The sequence below is a fragment of the Mesoplodon densirostris genome, chromosome 16 (genome assembly GCF_025265405.1).
Source record: "Mesoplodon densirostris isolate mMesDen1 chromosome 16, mMesDen1 primary haplotype, whole genome shotgun sequence".
NCBI lineage: Eukaryota > Metazoa > Chordata > Mammalia > Artiodactyla > Ziphiidae > Mesoplodon > Mesoplodon densirostris.
The window spans coordinates 36,617,001-36,634,621 of NC_082676.1; the positions used below are offsets into that span (position 1 = coordinate 36,617,001).

The following is a 17,621-nucleotide window of genomic DNA, read 5'->3' on the forward strand; positions in this document are numbered from 1 at the left end:
TGCGGTATGTGGGCCTCTCACTGTTGTGGCCTCTCCCGTTGCGGAGCAGAGGCTCCAGATGCACAGGCCCAGCGGCCATGGCTCACGGGCCCAGCCGCTCCGCGGCATATGGGATCCTCCCAGACCGGGGCACGAACCCGTATCCCCTGCATCGGCAGGCGGACTCTCAACCACTGCGCCACCAGGGAGGCCCTATTTTGATTATTTTTTGTGATCTTATTTTATCTCCTCAATTGTCTTACTAGCTATAGCTCTTTGTTTTATTTTCTTAGTGGTTACTTTAAGGCTTACATTAAGTGTCTTTAATTTATCACACTATACTTTCAAATAATATTATACCAGTTCACATACAATGTAAGAATCTTACAGTACACTTTCGTTCTCTCCTTCCTGTGCTTTGTGTATTGTTATTTATTTTACTTCTCCATATGTTATAACCCTACAATACATTATACTATTTTTGCTTTTAAATAGTCAATTATCTTTTAAAGAAATTAAAAATGAGAAAAGTAGTACTTTATTTTTACCCATATATTTACCATTTCCAGTGTTGTTTATTCCTTTGTGTAGATGCAGGTTTCTGTCTGGCATCAGTTTCTTTTGGTATGTAGCATTTCCTTTAACATATCTTATAGTGTAGGTTCACTGGCAATGAATTCTGCCAGCTCTTGTTCATTTGAAACACGCAAACAAAATGTCTATCTCACCTTCATTTTTTTTTACTAATTTTTTAAAAAAAATATTTGTTTATTTATTTATTTAATTTTTGGCTGCGTTGGGTCTTCATTGCTGCAAGCAGGCTTTCTCTAGTTGCGGTGAGTGGGGGCTACTCTTCGTTGCGGTGTGTGGGCTTCTCATTGCAGTGGCTTCTCTTGTTGCAGAGCACGGGCTCTAGGCACGTGGCCTTCAGTAGTTGTGGCTCATGGGCTCTAGAGCACAGGCTCAGTAGTTGTGACGCACAGGCTTAGTTGCTCCGCAGCATGGGGGCTCTTCCCGGACCAGGGCTCAAACCCGTGTCCCCTGCATTGGCAGGCCGATTCTTAACCACTGCACCACCAGGGAAGCCCTCACCCTCATTTTTGAAGGATATTTTTTGTTGCGTATAAAACTATATATTGGCAGTTTTTGTTTCAGTTTTTCTCTCTCTGGACTGACTGACGTCATTTCTGACAGGAGGTCTTCATCAGCCTTATCTTTGTCCCTCTAAGAGTCTTCTTTTCTCTGGCTTTTTTTTTTTTTTTTTTTTTGGCTGCATTGGGTCTTCACTGCCGTGTGCAGGCTTTCTCTAGTTGTGGCGAGCAGGGGCTACTCTTTGTTGCAGTGTGTGGGCTTCTCTTGTTGCGGAGCATGGGCTCTAGGAGTGCAGACTTCAGAAGCTGTAGCATGCGGGCTCAGTAGTTGTGGCACGCAGGCCCTAGAGCACGTGGGCTGAGTAGTTGAGGCGCGTGGGCTCTAGGGCATGCAGGCTTCAGTAGTTGTGGCGCACGGGCTGCGTAGTTGTGGCTCGCAGCCTCTAGAGTGCAGGCTCGGTAGTTGTGGTGCACGGTCTTAGTTGCTTCACGACATGTGGGATCTTCCTGGACCAGGGCTCAAACCTGTGTCCCCTGCATTGGCAGACAGATTCTTAACCATTGCACCACCAGCAAAGTCCCTTTTTTCTGGCTTTTAAGATTTTCTTTTTATTCTTCTTTTCAGCAATTTGATTGTGTTTATTGGTGTTCTTTGCATTTATTCTGCTTGGATTTTGTTGAGTTTCTTGGATTTGGGGGTTTATAGCTTTCACCAAATTTGGAAATTTTGCTACTTCTTTCAAATACATCCCTTGCCCCTTTCTGGGACATGTATTTTAGATTGCTTGATATTGTTTTACAGGCTTCTGAGGTTTTAGTAACTTTTTTTTTTCAGTCTCTTCTCTGTGCTTCTATTTAGACAGTTTCTGTGACTATGTCTTTGAGTTAGTTCTCTGATCTTCTTGATTTTGCAGTGTCTAATGTGCTTTTAAGCCAATCTAGGAAATTTTTTTCATTTCAGATACTGTATTTTAAGCTCTAGAATTCCATCTGGGTCTTTATAGCTTCTGTTTCTCTCCTTATTGTGTTCATGTTTTTCTTTAAATCCTTGAGCATGCTTATAATTGTTTTAGTCTTTGTCAGCTACTCCCATTATCTCTTGTAATTTCTGGTTCTGTGTTTATTAACTGATGTTTTTTTCCCTTATTCTCCTGATTCTTTGCATGTCTAGTAACTTTTGATTGGATGTTGGACATTGTAGTTAACTGGATTTTGTTGTCTTTCTTAAGAGCATTGAAGTATTTGGGGCAGGCAGTTAAATTACTTGCAGATCAACTCAATTATTCTGACACATGTTTTTAAGCTTTTGGGGACAGGTCCAGAGTAGCCTTTACTTTAGGATTAGCTTAGCCCTCCACTCTGGTATGGCCCTCTGATGTCTTCTACTGAATGTCCTGGCTGTTCAACAAGCCTCTCTTCTCTGGCTGGTTGCAACTTGAAAGCCTCCCATCACTGCGAACTCTAGGAGTTGTTTACTTAGACCTTCCTTGTAGTTCTTTGTGCAGCCTTGTGGAGTTTCACCCTGTGTGTATGTATGTACCTTATCTTTGAGCAACAGATTTTATATGACTCCTCTGCAGATTTCTCTAGCTCTTTCTCTGCATATCTCCCTCCTTTCCAGGGCTCTGCTGTATAAATTCCAGGTACCTAAATCTCCTGATCTTTTGATCTCTATCTTCTCAATCCAAGAAGACCATCATGCTCTGCTTGGGTTCCCCCTTCCCTATGCTACAGTCCAAAAAGTGTTTCCTGGCAGAAAGTCAGGGTGATCATAGGGCTCACCTTACTTGTTTCCCTCTTTCGGGGATCACCATTCCTGCTCTGCTTGTTGTACAACATCTGTAAATGGTTCTTTGTTTGGTTTAGATTGCCTAGTATTCTAGTTGTTTATGGCCAAAGGGCAGGTCTAGTGCCAGTTAATCTGTCATGGCCAGGAGTAGAAATCTCCAAGTTTTGTTAATGTTGTTCTTGATTTTAATGGCTGTCATAAATGGCTGGAAAAGATAACTCACAAAGATACATAGATCCAAACCAAAGCAGTGCATTATTAGCTAACTTTACAAAAATATGATTCACATTTTTGAAACCTGTATACCATTTATAAGAAAGTATTAGTTGAAATTCAGCTAGTAAATTTTTATTTATCATGGTATATCAATTTTTCTTGCTAACTAGTCAGAAGATACTGTATTTTTTATATATTAACAAATGGGTTTGAAACTCCTTTTGGCAAATATTTCATCAGGTTTGAGTCAGTTGATAATAGGTAACATCTACTGAGTATTAACTCCGTGCCTGGTGGTATATCACATATTATCGTAGTTAATCCTTACAACAACCTAATGATATTGTCACAATTATTATGCCCAATTTATAGATGAAGAAAGTAAGACACAGAGATATTAAGTCGCTTGTCACAGGTTGCACAACCAGTAAGTGGCAGAGCTTGGATTCAGTCGCATATAGTCTGGCCCACACTCTAAACAGTTACCCTCTTCTCCCTCTTGTCTGATGTGAGGCATTGAGACATGTTTGTAGACGATGTTATCTTTGCCCATAAGTTTATATGATGATGGGAACATTTCCAAATATCCACTTTTAGAGTGCTGTCACTGTAGATGAGTTTCATTCAAGTAGTTTTTTTTCCCCACTAAGTATTAAAACATCACATTTACTTCAAAGACATAGATTATGTGTTTATATTTTTTAAATGTCTGCCAAGCAGCATATTACTGATAGCCATCTGTCATCACAGAACAGGGCAGCTAATTTAGAACACTTAGCTTTTTAAAAGAAAAATTGTATAACTCATCTTTAAGCTTAAAACTCTTAAATACTTTGCAACTAGAAAACCAACAAACATTTTCGTGGTTCAGAGTACTGCATTTTTCTCCTTATGCCACAGTGGCTCATTTTGCAAGAGTCCTAGTCTTTGGTGGCTTTTTCCATCAGGAGTAGAACTGAATCCAAACTCGATCCCTTAGCTCACTGTAGACACTGTATTTTCATGAGAATGACCCACTACCTACTGTGCAACAGGGCACCTCCGACATTGTATTTTCAGCTCTAGAATTCAGTTCGATTCTTCTTTATATCATCTCTTTCCCTCCTTAGTTGTGTTCATATTTTTCTTTAAATCCTTGAGCACAGGCCTCCCACTCTGACCACTTGTCCTTGGCTGCTTTCCCTTCCCTTCATCATACCTCACTGGCTTCTCTCTATGCCTTGTATATGCTCATCCTTGTACACAGCTCTGGACCTTTGCACTGCCATTCCCTCTGCCAAGAGTCTTCATGTTCTCTCCTCTTCGACATCCAGATCTCAATCCCAGGGTCACCTCCTCAGAGGCCCTCCCTGTCCTTCTGTCTCCAGGACCCATTCCCCATTCTCCACACCCTGTCTCCTCTCTTCTTCATGCTTGGCAGTACTGAGAGCATTCTGATTTGTTTGGTTTTACTGTTTGTCTGTCTTCCTCACTTCAGTGGAATGTCAAGTCTTTGAGAACAAGGATTTTCTCTTGTTCGCCACCGTGTCCCCCCAGCACCTAGAACGGTCCTGACATCATAGAATGTGTACGTGGGCACCGGCAGTTGGACTGAAGTATTTTTGTGGCTGTGCCTGACCCTTCCCTGCTTCTTGCTCCCCTGCATGCTGTTTCTTCTACAGGGATTGACTGCCCCACAGTCTCCACGGGTCTAAACTCTGACTCTTCTTTTTAGAAAAAAAAAAAAAAAATCTCCTTTTCCCAGTTTCTCTATCTGGGAATGGTCTTCCATGTGGCCCTTCTTGCTTTATCTTAGTTATTTGTGAACATAGTTTATCTCTGTGAGATTGGGCCCAGCTGACTCTGCTGAATGTCCATCCCGGTGAATCAATGCCTTACCCAGAGCAGACAGATGCTTAGGACCTACTTGTTACATTAGCACTTGAAGAGACAGTATAATTTAGTCGGCTGCTGGTTCAGAAGGCAGAAATCTTAATTAGACTTTTGCATACCTGTTTGCCTGGCCGACTTCTCTCCTCCCCCGTCCCTGAGTGAGATGCCAGTGCCTGACTCGCTGCAGAGCCCCCTCCTCCCCCGCCAACCTCTGGCTGTGATGGCTGGAATCAATGAGATAACTGTACTTAGGGGAAAGTGCTGAATAAATACAGGTGACTTGTTTGTTATAATTATGTTCTTTGAGTCCTGTGTTGCATAATGAGCTGTAGAATGCCTCAGAGAGTGTTTTAGGAATGAACTATGAAATGATTGTGGAACACTTTGCAAGTTTGTCACATTGGGTGCGTGGCACTGGCAGTAAGGCGTGTTGAATTGGAGGCGGCAGGGAAGATGAGCTGCAGGTTTCCGTGTGATGCTGTTCCACATATGGGTGTGTGCTCTTGGCCTCCCCTAGACAATTCCCTAATTGAGCTGCTGAGATCAGAGGCTTGTGACGTCCAGAATAAGACCTAACAATACTTGTGTGGGGTTTAAATGGCGTTGGAAATCATTAATGAGACAAAAAGCTATGATTTCCCCTAGATTAACATGCAGGCTGGGGTTTGGCATGCCGAAATTCACTGTTTTGGTCTCTAGCCCAAACATGCTAGAGTCATTATATTGTCATGTGGTAATTAACTGTTCCTTTAATACAAGTAATAAATATTAAGCCTGAGAGGTACTTTAGCAATGCCTTTTACATAATCCAAAATGATATTCAAATGCTGTAGGCGTTGAGTCATTCAACTGTACTGTAGTAAAGTTTGAAGTTCAGTACATAGAGATTTTTGAATATTCAGTTCATTCTTTATTCTATGACCAGTTCTGCTACTTAGGCATTAACCTTTAATCATGTTCAATTAAATATATATGCCATAATGAATAATTATAAGATTGCCAGAATTTTCATTTACAATATAATGCTTTGAAAATTTATCTGAAGGTCCTAGTTACCATTCACTTGATAATGTGTGTATTATTTTTATATGTTAGTGAATTCCTTGCTGAATCTAACGAGGGAAACTATTTTTTATTCGAAGCAGACACAGTGGGTCCTGGCCTCTTAAAAGGAATGGACTGGAAAAGTTGTCAAGAGAAATTTGGGGGATGGAGGGCAGCATACTAGCTTAGCTCTTTAAAATATAATTTGTACTGGCAGCTGTGCTGGGAAACCTACAGCAATGAACATTCATAGAATTTTATAGAAGCACAGTGGTTCTCCTTCTCCTCAAATCTTCCCTGACCCCTGTTTCAAGTTAAAGCTGTCGTTTTACATGGACGGGGCCACGGGCAATACTCTGTTTTATCTCCTTCAGGTCATTTGCCCAGCATAAGGCCATGTGGGGAGTGGGAAGAGGAGTGGGGGTGGGAAGGTGTCCAGGGAAGGTACTGAAATTAAAAAAAAAAAAAAGCTGCACCTGGAATGTTCTGAGGCTGTTCATTCTGTAACGCTATTACTGCTCCAACTTACAGGGAACCATCTCCCCGAAATAGCTTTGAAATCTAATTTAATATAAATATTTTAATGCTGATAAAAATAATGAGGGGCCACAAATGAGAAGGCGATGAGGTAGTCATAAACTGTATGTACGCACAGAATCAGTGCCCGGCTGCCGGGGTTTTGCATGATGGGTGGTGTTAAACGCTGTGCTGGACGTGCCGCGGGGCCTGCCTTTTGTAAACCCCACCAAGACGCTGGCTCCTCAAAGCGCTCCTGGCTCCTGGCTCCTGGTGGCCCCACCGACTGACGTGGTAGACGGAGCCCTCGTTTCCAGGAACCAAGGGTGGTCTGAAAAATTAACTGCTCTGGTATTTGAAAATTCAGTGAGCGCTTGGATATATACCCCTGTTGATCCACTGGGCTCTGTGTTTAGCATTCCTCAACCGGAGACTAAATCTTTGCAGCCGTCTCACAAGTGATGCTGGCGTCCATACCAGAAATATCTTCCATAATCTTTTCTAAGCCCAGCAGACTCGGGTATGCTTCTACTCTGACGGGGCCCCAGAGGCCCAGCGGAAGTGCCCCACTGGGGCCCGGCAGGTGGATTATAAGTGCCGCAGAAATAAAAATAAAGACCCAACTAACGCCAGAAGAACATTTAATGTCTCTCCATTTTCTGCTGAATGAATGGTAAAGGCAAAGTCCGCGCCTGTACCCCAAATTCCACATCTGCAGTGTCCGATTTTAGGTCCAAATCTGTTGCAGGAAAGGGGACCCCTTCCATGGCCCGAGAGCGGGCTCTTGTCTAACCCTCGGAAATGAATTGTCCGAGGAGACACAGGTGCTGACAAAGCAAGAGGCTTTATTGGGAAGGGGCACCCGGGCAGAGAGCAGCGGGGTCAGGGAACCCGGGAGAACCGCTCTGCCACATGGCTCCCAGTCTCGGGTTTTATGGTGATGGAGTGAGTTTCCGGCTTGTCTCTGGCCAATCACTCTGACTCAGGGTCCTTCCTGGTGGCACATCCTTGGCTCAGCCAAGATGGACTCCAGCAAGGATTCTCGGAGGCTGGTAGGACTTAAGGACTGGCGTCTCCTCTCTCCTTTGGACCTTGCCCGAATTCTTCCGGTTGGTGGTAGCTTGTTAGTTTCGCATTCCTTACCAGGACCTCCCGTTGTAAGAGAACTCATGTGAGTGGCTACTGTTGTGCCTGGCCAGGGTGGGCGGTTTCGGTCAGTGATTCCCCTCACAAATCCACTTTCTTGTAAGTGAATCTGATGGTGGAGAGCACATTGCATTGGCTGCAGGACCTCTCATAACTGGCCCAGATGCCCTTCTCCTGCTGTTTGTACTATAACCAGGAGTGTGTGGTGGCCTCCTGGCTGGCTGGCCCACTGGCGCAGGACGGGTCACAGCAGCTGGGTCACCAGCTGTGCCTCTGAGGAAAGACAGAACCGCCGAGAGCAGAAACCCGGGGTTCTCCCATCTTTAGATCACTAGCTGGTAAGCCCTGACTCTTTCCTGAGCATCCTTCATCAGTAAAGGAGGACCGTGACAGAAAGGGGAGCCCGCCCCCTCAGGGGACCTTCCTCTTTGGAAGGACAGTCACTGGATCTCACAGACTTGGGTTTGAGATCTCTCTGCCCAACTAACCAGCCGGAAACCTGGGCCCATCACCCCGCCTCAATGAGCTTTAGTTCCCTCTTCTGTGAAAGGAACGTGATCTGTGTGTCACATCTCTCTCCCAGGAGTGTCCTGGGGCTCAAATGAGAAAATGTCCGTAAAAGTGTTCTGTGATGGCCAGACGCTCTCCGGGTATCAGGTGTTATTTCCAACTTCATAAGAATTATTGGAAACTTAAGGCCTTCGGCACCTTCACACTGGCTGCTTCCTCCGCCTGGGCGCTAGGTGATAGGGGATTTTCCCGGGCTCCTCCCCTTGCCACCGCGTGTATCTTTCTTCCTATCATATCAGGGAATGGAAAACCCTTTAAGTGTCACACCAGGCCAGGGAAGTGGGCAAATCCCAGGGAGCCCGTAGCCATTCCCACCCTGTTTTCATGTACTGGGTCGGTCTGCGTGCACATCCCTTAGCAGCTGCAGAGAAGCACCCAGTCCATCCAGCCGCGGGGCCTTGGGGAGCTGACTCCCTGGGAGCTGGGCGACCTGCTCCGAGCCTCCTCGAGGCCAGGAAGGTGGCTCGAATGTGTCCAGAGGGGGGTGACGTGTGTTTCCCTCTCTTGCAGATCCCGTTCCAGCTCTGGACCTCGGGCAGCAGCTCCAGCTCAAAGTGCAGCGCCTTCATGACATTGAAACAGAGAACCAGAAACTTAGGGAAACTCTCGAAGAATACAACAAGGAATTTGCTGAAGTGAAAAATCAAGGTTGGTGGAAAATGTATTCGTTCCTTCCTTTTTCTTTCTTTTTCTTTTCTTCTCTTTCTTTCTTTTTTAATTGCCTTCCCCATACTGTTGGAACTAGCTCTGATTGTCACCTTCATCATAAACTCCGGGTGGGGCAAGAATCAGAGTCATTAAAGAGAGATAATAATAATGCTTAGCAATTGAGAAGGAAAACTTTACCTCTGCACAAGGACTGCATAGGATTTTATTGCCCTCCCGCCGGACCGATCAGGATTCTTTTAAAGTTCTTCCTGAAACATCACGTGATAGGATCTGCCCTTTCAAAGACGGATGCGTTGCCTGCGGGTGACACCTGTCAGAGAGCCAGCTCATGATCAAAGGGTCACATCCAGTAAGTCATTTAATAATTGAGGCCGATACATTAAGGCTTTAGACGCAGCCTCCACGTCCCCACGCGTAAGCCCCGTGGTGTCCTGGTCACTGTCACCTATTCATGACGAAGTTAACGAAGGAAAACAAAACAGCTTTTTGGCAACAAGGAGAGAGGGCAAAGGTTGCCTGGCTTTCCTGTCAGGGAAGAACAAAGAAATCTCTCCCACACCTAAAATCCAGACGTGTCCCAATCGGGAGCCTTGTGGCTTCCTCGTCTTGAGGAAAATCTCTGCCCCATCTGACAGCTGCTGTAGGTTTCTCAGCCAAGTCCAAGTAGAAGTGGGCCTGTTTGGTTTTGTTTGGGGGTGTGGGTGAGGAAGGTGACAGAAAAGAGAACAAATGGCTTGGGGGACTTCTGCGGGCTGGAGAAAGAATTACCTGATGATGATTTTTTTTTTTTTTTTTTTTTCGCTGTGCTGGGTCTTCGTTGTTGTGCACGGGCTCTATGGCACGTGGGCTTCAGTAGTTGTGGTGCCCAAGCTTAGTTGCCCCGAGGTATGTGGGATCTTCCAAGACCAAGGATCGAACCCGCGTCGCCTGCGTTGGCAGGTGGATTCTTAACTACTGTGCCACCAGGGAAGTCCCTGACGACGATTATTAAAAGCATCCTTGGGGCTTCCCTGGTGGCGCAGTGGTTGAGAGTCTGCCTGCCGATGCAGGGGACATCGGTTCGTGCCCCGGTCCGGGAAGATCCCACATGCCGCGGAGCGGCTAGGCCCGTGAACCATGGCCGCTGAGCCTGCGCGTCCGGAGCCTGTGCTCCACAATGGGAGAGGCCACAGCAGTGAGAGGCCCACGTACCGCAAAAAAAAGAAAAAAGCATCCTTGGGTTTTGAGACCTTTGGACACCGGCTGGCAAGGAGGGGTCGTGCGCAGAAAGGACCCGAGAAGAGGCAGGAAGGTCCAGGCCTGGGCAGTGAGGACAGCAGGCCCGAGGGCCCCTTCCTCAGGGACGCCACCTCGTTCTGGCCCACAGGGAGCTGTGAGCCTGTGGGACTCAAGGGACAGTTTGGTCCCACTGGGGAGTGAGGTGAGGACTTAGGAGCTTGGGGTCCAGTGAGAGAAATGCTCCCTTCCCCCAGCAGGTGGCTCTGGTCAGAATCACCCAGCGCCCAGGGGAAAGAGAACCTGTGAATTCTGGTTCTGCACATTTCCTTCCAGTGACCTCTGGCATCTTATTTTGACAGATCCACCATTTGGGTCTCCTTCAGTTTGATTTGGTTTTGTTGTAGGGCGTGGTCGCCCTCCCCCCTCTGTTTTGTCAGCGCTCCAGGGCCAGTTGCCCAGTGCAGGGTCATTGCCTCCCCAAAGGCCTCACCTGATGGACATTTATAAATGAAATGCAGAGCCTAAGGGACTTCCCTGGCGGTCCAGTGGTTAGGACTGGACTTGGCGCTTTCACTGTAGGGGGCATGGGTTCGATCCCTGGTTGGGGAACTAAGATCCCACAAGCCACGTGGTGTGGCAAAAAAAAAAAAAAAATGGAGAGAGAGAGAGAGAAAGAAATTCAGAGTCCAAGACTCAAGAACAAAGGCTCCAAAGGCCAGCAGACCGGGCCGGGGTCCCTTGGTTGCCACCACTTCACTGTGCAACCTGGAGCAAGTGGTCTTATATTGTCGAAGCCTCGTTTTCTTGGGTGGAGGCAGAATTCTCATACTAACCCTGAAGGGCTGTTGTAGGATTAAATGAGATGCAGCCGAGGCGTTAAGCGCTGTTCCCGACACTCAGTAAATATCAGCTGCTCTTAACTCAGCGCTGTGGCTTTTTCCAGAAATCGGCCCCCATCCTTCTCTTTGTTTATTGGTATCTTCACAGATTTTCCCCACTGCCAGGAAAATGCTGCTTTCCTCTCTTTTCTCCCCAGTATAAAAATGATTTGGGGCCTCCCTGGTGGCGCAAGTGGTTGAGAGTCCGCCTGCCGATGCAGGGGATACGGGTTCGTGCCCCGGTCTGGGGGGATCCCATATGCCGCGGAGCGGCTGGGCCCGTGAGCCATGGCCGCTGGGCCTGCGCGTCCGGAGCCTGTGCTCCGCAACGGGAGAGGCCACAACAGTGAGAGGCCCACATACCGCAAAAAGAAAAAAAAAAAAAAATGATTTGAATTTGCAAGGGGTTGAGGTGCACATCACTTGTTTTAATCATCACAGCTGTAGTGTGGATGGATCAAATGTTAGAGCAGGACAGGAGTTTCTTGATCACGTGCTGTAATTCTCCCCCACTCCATGTAAAGGTGAGTGAACGGGGCCCAGGCACAGCCCGTGGGAGCAGAGCTCTTCGGTGTCCTCTCCTCCACGCCGCTCTCCCTCCTCCCCTGCTCACACGGAGGGGACCCAGCTGGGACACGCCCAGGGCAATGTCCTGGACCTGAGCCCAGGTGCCAGAGGAGGGACCGAGGCTCCAGGACAAATCCTTCCCTGGCTCACTGAGCAACCCACCTGGGCTGGATGTGACCCTACTTTGATCATGAGCTGGCTCTCTGACAGGTGTCACCCGCAGGCAAAGCATCCATCGTTGAAAAGGCAGATCCCCATCAGACAGAGTGAGAACCTCGAGCTAGTGCCCCAAACTCCCCTGGAAGGAGCATAGATGGGTCACACTGAGAAACCCATTGGGTTGAGCACCAGGGCCCAGGGGCTGCCCAGATGCTTCCAACCCATTGCTCAAGGCAGAAATGCTGCGTGTTTACAACCTCATTGACCATCGACTAAAAAGAATGTGCAGATGTTTCCAGAGGTGACCTGTTGTGTCCGCTTTGGACGTGTTCCGCTCCCTCCCAGCCTGGGCCCCATCACTCCATGTTATCCATTGTGCTCACAGAGCGTTTCTTCCAGGCCCCAAACACCCAGCCCGAGAGGCAGGAAGCCCCCTGTTCGTCTCTCAAATGCCCTGCCAAGGTCATTGGTCTTAATTCCCTCTCTCCTCCTCTGAGGAGAACCCTCTGGTTCCACTGGATGAAAAAGGCCAATTTCTTATCTTAACGAAAGAGCCTCTAGCTTTTATGCACCAAGCCACGTGGGTACAAATGCCCGGCTGCCTGGCTCCCGCTTGGCCCTGCATGTCTGTGCAGCTCAGGGAGCAGAAGCTGATGTGAATTACAGCCCGAAGGAACAAGGGCCACCAGTCCAAGCGCTTACATGGGCAGAGACCTGGCAGGCGACGTTGTCCCGTGGGCCAGGAGCCCCGTTGTCACAGCCCCGTCGAGGCCTCACCCTGCTCAGCCCAGCCTTATGCCTCAGCCACTTTCCGAGCACCCACTGTGTCGGGTGCTGGGACGACCAAGAAACTCAGCCTTGCCTCCCACGAGATGGACCCACGCCCAGGCAGGTGTGGTCCCCCAAGAGCTCCACCAGCCTTGGAGCCAGGGCCTCGGTGCTCTGCCTGGGGCTGGCTGGCCCGCCCAGGGGAGTGGGGGTGAATGGGGCGGGAGCAGGTGGAGTGGTCCCACCCTAGAGCCACTTACAAGTCTGAGTTAGGACCCTGCCCTGTTCGTTGCATCTGCTCTTGTGTTCCTATTTTGGGTCATTGAAGCAACTGCTGTAAACACGCACTTGGTGGTGGGGGAACCTGGGCTTTCCAGGGGCGGCCCTGACCCCCAAAGGACCCTGCGTCCTGAGCACCGGGCACTGCAGGGCTTCATCACACAGCACTGCTTCCCATGCCTCTGGCACTCACCCTCCCTCAGCTGCGGCTCCCCTGGGCCCCGTCATCGGTTCTGCACACACAGCCTGGGTCTGCCAGACTCTGGCCCTGGTGGAGGGTGCTCTCAGCACCCAAGCTCCGGGGCTGGTCCCTTCCAGCCGAGGAGGCAGGCGCCTCATCCACTTAGCGCACCGTGTGTCTCATCACTTGTGAAACAGCAAAGCTGCACCCCGTGGCCGGGGAGGTCAGTAGGCTTCTTCCAAAATGTGCGCACAATTATGAACTGTTTTCTTTGTAAGAAAGTACTTAAACTCACACTAAAACGTTATTAATCTTCCCTCAGTAGAGGACTAATTTAAGACTCATCAATAAGATGATACTATATTTTACCATTGATTTCCCCCCTCTTTTTCTTAAGTTGTATTAGAGAGAGATAGTTCTTCTTCCCAGCAAAATCCATTGATCCTCCTCAACCTAAATGTTTAAAGTTCAATTTAACATTTAGGGAGTAAAAGGTCTCCGAAGGGACTTGTAACCATTGATTTTGTGTCAGAGTTGAAGAGCTAAAGTTTAAAACACACCGATCCTCCTAGGTTACGAAAGCCTAGTATAAATAGCCACATGGAACCATGCTTCTCTTACTGGAGTTTTTTTTTTCCCCCCTTCTGCAGAGGTAACGATAAAAGCACTTAAAGAGAAAATCCGAGAATATGAACAGACTCTGAAGAACCAAGCCGAGACCATAGCTCTCGAAAAGGAACAAAAGTTACAAAATGATTTTGCAGAAAAGGAGAGGTGAGCACGTGTTGAGATCTGCACGCACTGACGTGCTGACGTAATGTTTTACTTGTACACTTCACATCACAAGACAGTTTTTTTAAATGGACCTGTGAAATAAGCCCAGGTTGGAAACCAAAATCCTAGGGGCTCTAAGGCACAATTTTTGTTTGAAAAACAACGGCGTCCCTTGTTCTGTAATTTGTGAGATTGTGAGATGACCTTGAGTGAAATGTACCAGTCTTTCCCGTTGGTGGGTGGTGTCAGGTATGTCAAAGGGCGTGTCTGTCGGGGCCACATGATGCTGGGGCTTGAGCACAAAACGTGGGTGGTTGGCACGTGGGGGTGGTACCCGAGGTAAGATGAGAGGGGTGGGACCGTCCCCTGCTGTGTGTCTTCTCTGGGAAGCCCAGGGCGATGCTGAGCTCCTGCTACCTTCTTAAGTGAATTTTGATATTTAACATCTCTCTCCCTCTCTCTCTCTCTCTCTCTCTCTCACACACACACACACAATATCTTTTTTATCTTTTTTAAATTTTTTTGTCTCTTGCCTCGTTTCATTACCTCACAGTGCTCATACATCAAGGAGTTAGTATCAGTAAAATATATTAATGCACCATCCAAGGACTGTGAGTGTTAGGTTTCCACTGGCCTGCTTCACCCAAAACTTTGCCACAAATAATGAGTTGCTTTTTCACTAGTGTGATGACTTAATGAAAGTTAGATTTCTTATAAAAACCATAGGAGTGTCGAACTTACCAATTCAAACTGCGTAAGTCAGGTCTCTCAGAGCTCTGGTGAAGCTAAGGTTTAAAAATCTAAGCCTGTCATGAAGAAACGTGAGTCCATTAATGAGAGGCACTAAATGTCTGGTTACAAGTTAAGAGGCAGGCCCCGTGGTGGGGTTTTGTGGGTGTTTCCCGTGGACTTGGAATGCAGCTGCTCGGACTTCTATGAGGCAGGCTCCGTGGAGATCTCGGGCATCACCAAGGCCTCTCTGGGGCACCGTTAAACTGGCTTCATTTAGAAAAGAAAAAGAATGCCCACTACACTCATTGCCAGGCCCTCTCGAGATGTTGTCTCACCAAGTGCCCGGGATAGACCTGCGGAGCAGACCATCTCATTTTACAGATTAGGCACCTGCCCACACTCTCCCAGCGAGGCACCCAGAGGTGGGGGCAGAGCCCGACCCACTGCTATGGCCCTGGCCTCCCTTTGCGCTCAGACTTGGCCTCCCAAAGCCCTCACTGCAGGACCAAAGCCAGTCCCTCGGGGCCAAGCCCAGATCTGCCGGGGATGCTGCATCTACGCTGCTGGGAGAGCGGGGCTGGGTACAGCCCCTGGGAAGGAAGTGAGCCCCACAGAGTCGGGGCTCAGAAGGATGAGCGGGTTCTTGACCCAGCAGATGTGGAACTGGCACTAAATATGTCTCCTAGGAAAGCACTCTGTGCCCAAAGAGATTTCTCACCATATTACTGATAATGGAGGGGAGGGGGGAATGCAAGCCATTGAAATGCCTTGCCAACAAGAAATGGGTGCGTAAAAGTGGCCACCCCTAATGGGAACGTTATACAGCCGTTATAAATAATAGTTTTGTTGAATTTGCAATTACACCAGAAATGTATCCGGCATAATGTGAAGTGAAAAATGCATGATACTGAATTATAGACGGCGTGATTACATCTTCAGAGAGTAAACTTATGCATTACAAAAGTAGGGAAATAAATTTCTATAGGAATTTAATATTATTAAGTTGACTTTTCAAACTAGGTAAAAGGATTGATTATATTAAAAGATGCAAATAACTGACCACTGGGGGTGGGGGATGAAGCTAGATCTTTATCTCATTCTTTACATCAAAAAATTGAAACGGATTAGGATTTAAGTATTAATAATTAAATCATGTACATACTGGAAGAAAACGTGGGCATTTACTTTGTTTTTAATAATTTTGGAGTGGAGAGATCTTTCTAAACATAAAAGAAAAGTTATAAAAATACAGCTGCCTAAAATTTCACACAGACTTTTGAAAACAAGTAACAGTGGACATTTTTAAACCATCAAAAAACTGGGAAGAAATATTTGCACCACATAAGAAAAAGGGCTAATTTTCTTTATAAACAAAGAACTCTTACAAATTAATAAGAAAAAAACCCAGCACTACAAAAAATGGGTAAAAGAGTTGAGCAGACAGTTCATACAAAGAGAAATTCTCAGCTTTACTCCAGAGTAAAACTAAGTTTAATTTTATCCAGTGTTGGCACAGCAGAACACTCTCGAATGCTGTTGGCAAGAGTTTAAACTGGTGAGGCTTTTTGTTGGAAAGTTTCTCAATAGCTATCAAAACAACAAAAACAGTTGCACATACCCTTTCACCACTGTAGTTCCTCTGTTAGAATTTTATCCAACAGATTCATTGTCAGAATTATGCACCAATACCTATGATGATCATTGTGGAATTGTTTAGTAGAAAGGGGTAATAAACTGTCTAAATGTCCATAGAGGCTTGGTTAAGTCAATTGTTTAATGAGAATGAGGACGAACTATATATGCTGGGGTAGAACATTTCCACAGTACGGAGATAAGTGAAAAAGCTAGCTGCAGGATACCATGTGTGCTCTGATCCCTTTAGTATTAAAAGAAAGGGGCGCAAAGTGTTTATTACACTATAATATATCACACCTGAGTTTATATTATGCTACAGTATATTACATATTACATTGTATTTCTATACGTATAGAAAAATTCTAAGACATCCCTGGTGGCGCAGTGGTTAAGAATCCGCCCGCCAATGCAGGGGACACGGGTTCGAGCCCTGATCCAGGAAGGTCCCACATGCCACGGACCAACTAAGCCCGTGCGCCACAACTACTGAGCCTGCGCTCTGGAGCCCACGAGCCACAGCTACTGAGCCCACGAGCCACAGCTACTGAAGCCCACGCGCCTAGAGCCCGTGCTCCACAACAAAAGAAGCCACTGCAGTGAGAAGCCCGCACACCACAACAAAGAGCTCGCCACAACTAGAGAAAGCCCGCACGCCCCAACAAAGACCCAACGCAGCCAAAAATAAAATAAATAAATTTATTTTTAAAAAAAAGAATGAGGAAGCCCTTTATTGTTTTAAAAAAAAAGTAAAGAAAAATTCTAGAGAGCTACAAAAGAACTTTGAGGAGTGCTGGTGGAGCCAAGAGAAAGGACATTTTACCTTCCACGCTCTTATAGTATTTGTGGTGGTGTTTTTTTTTTTTTTTTTTTAACACAGAGCATTTATTAGTTTTATAATTGAAATATGTGCAAACGCAAGCAGTGCTTTTCCATAGATTTCCATAAATTTGGGTGCCTTTTTTAACTGTGCCATTTCTACTTTTCTGTATCCCCAGGTTTCTTCTTTATGAGAGCATGTGTTATATTCATATGATGTAAAAATAATAAACTTATTTTTAGAGATTTTTCTGCCGATGAGGAGGAAGGAATGCTATTTATTGACCAGGGAATTCATTTGGAGATCATGGGAAATATAAATACATGGAATGTGGCTGCAAACATTCCGAATGTCCCCATTAGGTATTAGAGTTGCATTTGCATTCCATTCCAACAGAAACGGAACAGCTGTCGAATCTCTTCAGTACATCCTTTATTCCAACAAATTCCTTCATTGTGTCAGCAAAATGTAAATGTATCATTCTTCTTGGGCTAACTTCAGGAAACAATGAGTGCATGATGATGATTTTTCTTCGTTTTTTTTTTTTTTTAAATATCTGGCATTTCAAGAACAAGCTACATTTAGGATAACCTTCTAGATCAGTTGCCTCACGTCAAGTCCCACAGGAAATACACCTCCCCTCATGTGATGTGCGGGTACAAAGTCTGGGTGTTAAAGAGCCAGGCATCAGGGCTCCTGGCATTACGAGTTGTAACCGGCC

The 17,621-nt window shown here is 46.5% G+C and overlaps 1 protein-coding gene across 7 annotated transcripts in view; it reads left to right on the plus strand.

Annotated features, from left to right (window-relative positions):
• The window catches only part of CUX1 (cut like homeobox 1), a 375,507-nt gene that overhangs the window by 221,247 nt on the left and 136,639 nt on the right, over positions 1 to 17,621 (plus strand). For all 7 annotated transcript variants that reach the window (XM_060078727.1, XM_060078730.1, XM_060078731.1 and 4 more), the window contains exons 5-6: positions 8,734 to 8,871; positions 13,593 to 13,716. In XM_060078727.1, the coding sequence (XP_059934710.1) occupies positions 8,734 to 8,871; positions 13,593 to 13,716 (262 nt within the window). The remainder of the gene's footprint in view (positions 1 to 8,733; positions 8,872 to 13,592; positions 13,717 to 17,621) is intronic.